The sequence below is a fragment of the Barbus barbus genome (genome assembly GCF_936440315.1).
Source record: "Barbus barbus genome assembly, chromosome: 30".
NCBI classification, from domain to species: domain Eukaryota; kingdom Metazoa; phylum Chordata; class Actinopteri; order Cypriniformes; family Cyprinidae; genus Barbus; species Barbus barbus.
In genome coordinates this window covers 11113048-11121367 of record NC_136758.1, presented here as the reverse complement: position 1 = coordinate 11121367, position 8320 = coordinate 11113048, and the positions used below count along the sequence as shown (strand labels likewise).

The 8320-nt window shown below is 43.7% G+C and overlaps 1 protein-coding gene across 1 annotated transcript; it reads right to left on the bottom strand.

Moving 5' to 3' along the window:
* Positions 1 to 7575, bottom strand: LOC306850719 (uncharacterized protein). The gene is made up of 2 exons (XM_079386544.1): positions 7462 to 7575; positions 1 to 7032 (listed from the first exon to the last, which is right to left on the bottom strand). The coding sequence occupies exon 2, from the start codon at positions 6849 to 6851 to the stop codon at positions 756 to 758; it is 6096 nt and encodes a 2031-aa protein (XP_079242670.1). The 5' UTR covers positions 6852 to 7032; positions 7462 to 7575; the 3' UTR covers positions 1 to 755.
* Positions 7576 to 8320: the final 745 nt, after the last annotated feature.

Here is an 8320-nt window from a genome sequence, read left to right as displayed (position 1 = left end):
GTGCAGCCAAGATGGTGGTGTGTGTTTCCGGTAAGAGAAACAGGAGAGGGAATCCCAATTTAACTTGTTTAATTAAAGGAGGTTAGTATATGTTACTTCACGCATGTGTGGTCCTATAATAAACAGAAAAGATACAAAGAACACAGTGGTAAATATATTAGTGAATGACACAAAATACAGTGACTAAGTAATATGTTAATTAACATACGTGATTTGCTGATTGTATTAGAAAATAAAATAAACAATGACAAGTGGAATGCACGACCGTTGTGCATACTCAATACCACGAGCAGGGAACAAGCAAAGTCATCAATTCGACATTTCAACAATATAAACAAACCAGATGATATGTAACTAGTAAGTGAACATACTCCTTTTATTCTAATAGGATTACGCTTATTAGCAAGCTCAAAGTCCGATATGAAAGCACTTGGTTTCACTTTCATTTGTGATGCAGTTTAAATTACGTTCAATTAACGGGCGAATATTCACATTCAGAACAATAATGTAGGTTACAAATTCAAATATATATGAAAACTCACCAGTAATCATTTACGCACTGGGAAAAGAAAACATATACAAAGTTGAAAAAACAGTCCAGCCAGCCTGGTTTGTAACTTGCTGCTGAGTCAAAATGACCGCTCCTAAAAGAGCTATGTATGCTACGTGCCACTAGGGGGCGTTCAGGTTAAAGCTTTCTCACACAGCCGCCCCCAAATGTGTGTAAGGACATTTGAAATAGTGAGAAGCCCTAGCTAATTAGTAGGCTCAATAGGGTCATCGTCAGAAAATTTAGGGAGTGGGACTAGACGAGATACAGGTCTCACATATGTGCGATTGTGTACCTGCACTTCAACTGTTCTGGTACGCCCGTCAATTCCAGGGAAAGTGTTGGTCACTTTTCCTAATGGCCAACATGCTCGTGGAAGTTGTGGATCTACTATCAGCACCACCTGGTCTAGATCAATTTCTCTTCCATCTTTACGCCATTTCTGTCTTTCTTGCAGATTCGGGAGATAGTAATGAATGAATCTAGACCAGAAATGGTCAGCAAGTACTTGGCTATGTTTCCATCTTCTGGTACCCAAAAGGTTACTTGAATCATAGAGCACTTGTGGGAGAGAAGAATCATGGCGGCCCATTAGGAGGGTGCTAGGTGTAATTGGGTCCAAATCCGACACGTCTGATGACACATACCCCAAAGGCTTAGCATTTAGGATGCCCTCTACTTCAATGAGCACGGTACGCAATACAGTTTCAGTCACTGTTTGATCCTTCAGCACTACCTTTAGAGCCTGCTTTACTGATTTAACCTCCCGTTCCCAAGCTCCCCCGAAATGAGGGGCGCCAGGTGGAATGAATCTGAATGAAATTTGTTGTTCTGCAAGTTGTTCCCTGAGTTGTGGCATCATGGCTACATAGGCTGCTTTCATCTCTTTATCTCCTCCAACAAAGTTGGTTCCATTATCACAGAGTAGCTCAAATGGTTTCCCTCTTCGTGCTATGAATCTGCGGAGAGACATTAGAAATGCATCTGTATCAAGGCTTTCTAGGAGATCAAGATGGAGACAGCGGGTGGTCAGGCACTTGAAAACTATTCCCCATCTTTTCTCTGTACGTCGACCGATCTTCACTGTGAATGGACCAAAACAATCCATTCCAGTGGAATAGAATGGGGGTTTGTACAGGCGTAGGCGTGCTGATGGGAGGTCAGCCATTTTGGGTACACTAGGCTTAGCGCGCCATTTCTGGCAGTCCACACACCTGTATTGATATTTCTTGATAGCTTCCCTTCCTCGCAGAATCCAGTATCGTCTTCTCAGCTCAGCAAAGACTCTTTCTGGTCCAGGATGTAGAAGGGAGGCATCATAGTCCTTGATCAGAAGCTTGGTTAGGTGGTGTTGTGGATCAAGCACAATGGGATGTATTGTGTCTAATTCCATATGCTTCACATGTCTTAACCTCCCTCCGACCCTGATAAGTCCACTGGCTTTATCATACTCTGGTGATAAAGATGCTAATCTGCTGTTAGATGGTAATGGTCGCTCAGAGGCGAGAGCCTTAAAGTCCTCTGGAAAGGAATCTTTCTGAGCCTGTTGTAGGAGTAGCTTCTCTGCTGAGATGTAACTCTCTGAATCATCTGAAGACTGCATAGGAGATGTAGCCGCCCCGTGAAGGGATGTCACTGTAGCCTTTAGCAGCTCAGACCAGGTATTAAATTGGTTGATATCAGGAAGGGGAATGTCTGGACTAGTGCACACATGCAGACAAATTGCTGACTTTTTCAACTCTGCCTCTGGTTCAGGTTCATCTGCAGGCAAAGTGGGCCAACATGACTCTGGCTGATGTAGGAAATTTGGTCCATTAATCCAACGGCAAGGTGGGGTTAAATCCGTTAATGACTGGCCTCGTGTTATGACATCAGCAGGGTTGTTTGCTGAATCTACGTACCTCCAGGAATCAACATCAGTGAGTGATTGAATTTCAGCCACCCGGGTTCCCACAAAAACTTTGTATCTGCATGATTCAGATTTAAGCCATTGAAGGACGGTAGCTGAGTCTGACCAGAGAATGACATGATTAATGTCCACAGTTAGTTCTGCTTGAAGGATATTAGCCACCTGCGCTCCGGTAAGTGCCGCACTCAGTTCCAGACGAGGGATCGTCAGCTGCTTCCGAGGTGCCACTCGTGAACGGGCTAACACAAATGAGACATGTACATGTCCTTCATTGTTTTCTGTGCGTATGTAGGCCACTGAGCCATAGGCCCTCTCGGATGCGTCACAGAATATATGTAAATCTCGATTGAGGATTTCCGCATGCCCTTCACATGGAGTGTAACACCTTGGGATTGCAATCTGATTCAAACTGTGGAGCTCTTGTTGCCAGTCTTGCCATCTGGTTAACAGGCTGTCAGATGGGATTAGGTCATCCCACCCTAGATTGTTCTTCCACAAATCCTGGACCAGCACTTTGGCTCGGGTTGTAAATGGAATTAGATAACCCAGGGGGTCGTATTGAGATGCCAAAACTCTGTAGACATTACGCAGAGTGGGTTCAAGGGATCCAAATTGGCTGGGTTTATAGCTGAACGTGTCTGTGAGACAATTCCACAGTAGCCCAAGTGTACCTTCTAGAAGGTCAGTACTCTTCTGTGATAGCCAGAGTTCACTATTCAGTGATCTTGCTTCAGAGGGGAGATGCTGAATAACTTCAGGTCTGTTGCTGGCCCATTGACGGAGCTCGAACCCGCCAGTGAGCAAAAGTTGCCGTAGGTTGTCTACTAGTGCTCTAGCTTCAGCAACAGTTTGAAGGCTATGAAGACAGTTGTCTACATAGAAGGAACTCTTGACCGTTCTCACCAGAGCTGGGTCTACTTGAGGGTGATTCTGAGCAATTTCCTGGAGTGCATATATGGCGCAGCACGGGCTGCACGTTGTGCCGAATGGTAAGACTTGCCATTCGTAGATCTTAGGCTGTTCTGTTCTCTGCATGTCTCTCCATAGAAAGCGTACAATAGGCTTATCACTGGGCAAGAGGCGAACTTGGTGGAACATACCTTTCACATCTCCGCTGATGGCTATCGGATGTTCTCGGAACCTCAGCAAGACACCAAGTAAAGACGGACCAAGAACAGGCCCAGGCAGAAGGATGTCATTTAAAGCATGGCCTTGGAATGAATAAGAACAGTTGAAAACAATTCTGTCCTTATTGTTATGCGTCACCATATGGTGAGGGATGTACCATGCCTCTGGGGATTGCTCAGCTTCTTGGGTTGATATCTCTGCCACATAGCCAGCTTCTTGCAGTTTCTTCATTTCCGAACAGTAAGACTCAGCTCGCCTAAAGTCTTTAGCAAGTTTACGCTCAGTGCTTCGAAGGTTAGCCATCACTGCTTCTTTAGGGGCTTTAAGAAGTTCAGCGTTAGGCCGTCTGAGCAAGGGAGTGGCGTATCGCATAACACCACTGACTTCTACCCTAGTGGTATGTGTCTGGAGAAGAGAGAGGGCATACTGATCATGCTTGGAGCGAGTGGCTGTCTTCTCATTTACATAGGGCAGGGTATCAATTTGCCAAAGGCGTTCCACATTCTTGAATAACTCAGTATTATTTGTGGTTGTGGTTATGTGGAGACACTGTGGGTTGGAAAGGGCTGCTTGACTGAGTCCAGTGGGACCTTGGAGGGTCCAGCCAAGTTTAGTACAGATGGCAATCGGTCCATTTGCAGGTCCCATACGCACTGGCTGGACAGGAGTAAGCAGATGAGGCAGGTCAGACCCAATGAGCAATAGAGGTTTAGCTCGGTCAATCAAGGGCAATGGCAAGGACCTAAGATACTCATACTTGCGCCGAAGAGTGGATACAGGGTAGGAATGTTCAGAAAGTCTCAGGTTATCTGCGGTGAATGCATGAGGGATCAGGTATTTCCTGCATGGTCTGTGCAATGGTGACACCTGAAGGGAAACAGTGGCTCCGTGCAGATTAACTACATCTTGATGGACTGTGCGTAGTGTGAGGGTTTCAGGTTCAGTAGGGAGGTTCAACTGATCTACAGCCTGTGACAAAACAATGCTACGCTCTGAACCATCGTCCAACACTGCGTATGCTTCGATGGCTTTTTCTTGGTTGTGCAGTAAGACCTTGACTATCTTGAGCATTACTCTTTGAGATCTGTTAGGCCGGTCTAAATAGACGTGATGGGTAGGAACGTTGACCAACAGCACACTTTTCTGGATCTGTAAGGCTGCATCATGCAAGATGGTCAGATGTAACTCTTTACATTTTATACAGGTTCTTTTCAGAGTACAGCTGTCTGGATTATGGGTTCGCCCACATTTCCAACAGCGCTTTTCTTTGGATATCCACTGTATTATCTGCTCTGAAGTCAGTATCTTGAACTCAGGACATGCATTAAGGAAGTGGTCCTTGGTGTTACAGTAAGGGCAGAAGGGTTGAATCTTAGATTGGGACTTCGATTTCGTCTGTCTTTGCAAAGCTGAACTGGCATCAGCTGAGTACAAAATAGATGTGAATCTCTCCTTTGGACGAGAAGGTACTGACCTTTGCTGTTCTTTCTTGGTGGATCTAGACATATCATTCTGATACATGGTAGCTGCTTTATTGGAAATGCATTTCGCTTGTGACTTCATCTGCAACCATGCCGACAGATCAGGTAATGTATAGGTGCGGTCTGTGCCAGTTTGCAAAATACCTCGGTTGAAACAGTACTCAACGAACCCATCGCGATATGATGGTGGCATCTTGCTTAGCAATCGATCAACATGAGAACCACAACGAAGTTCGTACCCGTTTGGGCCTTCCAAAGTTCCGAGCATCCCTACTAGTGTTTGTATAGATAGGGAAAAAGAATCGAACGCTTCTGCATCTCCAAACTTGACTACTGGGGCATTCAGTATGACACCTAATTCGGACTGCACCAGTTGACGTGGTTGGCCATACTTATCTTGCAACGCCTGCAGTGCGGTTGTGTATGGTCTGAGATCATACATATATGCTTTGGCCAACTGCAGAGCGCTGGGGAGTTTTAAGTGACTTAAAAGGACCTGATATTTGTAATGTTCACTCAAATGAGGCTGATTATTCATTACATTATCTAAGGCCATCTTCAGTAGTGCAAAGTCACTTTCCCTTCCTGTATCGAAGTATGGGATAGCCGGCTTCGGGACCCCGTAAGCTGAGGCAGCTAACATTTCCAGACCAGGTGGTTGGGCCAGTGAGGGGTACATCACTGCCCGATTATGAGAAGCGTCGGATGGAGGAATAGGGTACGGTACTGCTGTCCAATGAGGGCTAGGATTCGTGACCTGGTAGGACTGAGACTGTAATGGAGCCCCTAATATTACAGGAACTGTAGATGGGACTGTAGGCAGGACACTGACAGGGGGTGTCTGACTATAGGTGACAGAGGTATCTGAGTAATGAGGTGACCTTGCCACCAAGGCTGGGTTAAAGGGTAAAGGAGCTGCATAATCTGGCCTAGACATTAAGGTAGGCGGTGCCATAACTAGTGAAGCCAATGACCTTGTAACTATGTTGGGCTGGGTTACCTCGGCAGCTGAGGAGACAGTACGGAACGGGGATTCAGCTACTGAAGCAGTAATGTGTACAGCAGGTAATATGGGAGAAGGCATTACTGATGACACAGGTACAAAGTTAACATGGCAAGGGGTAGAATGACTAGGCATTACTTGGGCTGATGATCTAAGATCAGTAGTAGCAGCTCTGTGTTGTTGAGTGCTTCCCTTAGACAGAGGATCAGCAGCTAGGCTGGACTGTGAAGCAGCAACATTAACATCTTGAGATTCCTGTTTAAGAAGTACACAAACATATTTAGCAACCTCAAGCTCAGTTTGAACCTTTTTGAGACGCCGCCGGCTCTCTACCTGCTTCGCTAGCAACTCTCTAGCCTTAGTGGCTTGTTCCTGTCTATACTGCGCTTCTCTAGCCTGAGCATCAAGTCTCTCACACTCTTTATCTATGATGGCGTCCTCTTCGATCTGCACTTGAAGTTCTTCCAAGTCCAGAGTCTTTAGCCTTTCGTCCAACATGGCAGCTTGAAGATCGGAGAGTCCTTGTCTGGGAGATCTGCGTTGTGTACTATGATGCGATCTGGATGAAGTACTGGACACCGTGCCAGAAGAAATGGATCTAGATGCATGTCTTGATGGTCTAGATAGTCTCGGTGAAGACGAATCAGCAGGAGGTGGCTCTGGATGTAGGTTAGGCGGGAGCTGGACGTCGTAAGGGGCTAGATGAGCAGGAAGGTGTCTCTCTCGTGGAGGGCGAGGTCGGACGACAGGCTCAGTTGCACTGGGAGTTTCAGGATCCATCTTGATGCACTAATCCGGCTCGAAGGACCATATACGAGCGTACTGGACACTCGGTGGGTTCAGGTGTAGTGCAGCCAAGATGGTGGTGTGTGTTTCCGGTAAGAGAAACAGGAGAGGGAATCCCAATTTAACTTGTTTAATTAAAGGAGGTTAGTATATGTTACTTCACGCATGTGTGGTCCTATAATAAACAGAAAAGATACAAAGAACACAGTGGTAAATATATTAGTGAATGACACAAAATACAGTGACTAAGTAATATGTTAATTAACATACGTGATTTGCTGATTGTATTAGAAAATAAAATAAACAATGACAAGTGGAATGCACGACCGTTGTGCATACTCAATACCACGAGCAGGGAACAAGCAAAGTCATCAATTCGACATTTCAACAATATAAACAAACCAGATGATATGTAACTAGTAAGTGAACATACTCCTTTTATTCTAATAGGATTACGCTTATTAGCAAGCTCAAAGTCCGATATGAAAGCACTTGGTTTCACTTTCATTTGTGATGCAGTTTAAATTACGTTCAATTAACGGGCGAATATTCACATTCAGAACAATAATGTAGGTTACAAATTCAAATATATATGAAAACTCACCAGTAATCATTTACGCACTGGGAAAAGAAAACATATACAAAGTTGAAAAAACAGTCCAGCCAGCCTGGTTTGTAACTTGCTGCTGAGTCAAAATGACCGCTCCTAAAAGAGCTATGTATGCTACGTGCCACTAGGGGGCGTTCAGGTTAAAGCTTTCTCACACTGTGCATCATGTATGTATGTGTATATATGTATATGTATATCTTGTATATATGTATATAATTACAAAATCGAATTATAAAATAGAACACAGGTATTTTAAATTATAATAATATTGCATACTGTTTTACTTTATTGTATTTTTGATTAAATAAATGCAGCCATTGTAGCATAAGAGAAATACTTTAAAAACATTAATTTTTGAATGGTAGTATATTTAAATCATTATATGTAATCTGAACATCTTTAAATATAAAATGCAAAAAGCCCCAACTATGGTAATTTGTCCTTGTAAATAGATTTATCGCATCACTACTGTATTAAACTACTATATAAAACAGACTTCTATAGAAAGGTGGTTTGCCCTTGAGCTTTACACAGAAGAATGAGAAAACTGTGATTGAACGGGTTCCTTTTAGTGCATCAAAGTTACTTTCATGTGAAAATCTCTACTGTTTCTTAATTTCATCATTCAGTTTCAAACGGCTTTTTATTTTTAAAAAGCTACATACAAAACTTTTACTCAATATGTTTTGGCTACTTAGACTTTTCATTTCCCATTTAGTTTTTGGAAAAAACGATGTGAGTTGAGTCTAATGTTCTGTTTCTAATAAAAAACCTTCAATGGCTAAGCAACCGGAACGATGCGGCATTAAAATAAATTAAATATGACTGGCTTTGGTAAACGCTCTACTGTCAT

Bases quoted from the DNA above. Each gene is read 5' to 3' on its own strand.
- LOC306850719 (XM_079386544.1), bottom strand. From the start codon at position 6,851: ATGGATCCTGAAACTCCCAGTGCAACTGAGCCTGTCGTCCGACCTCGC.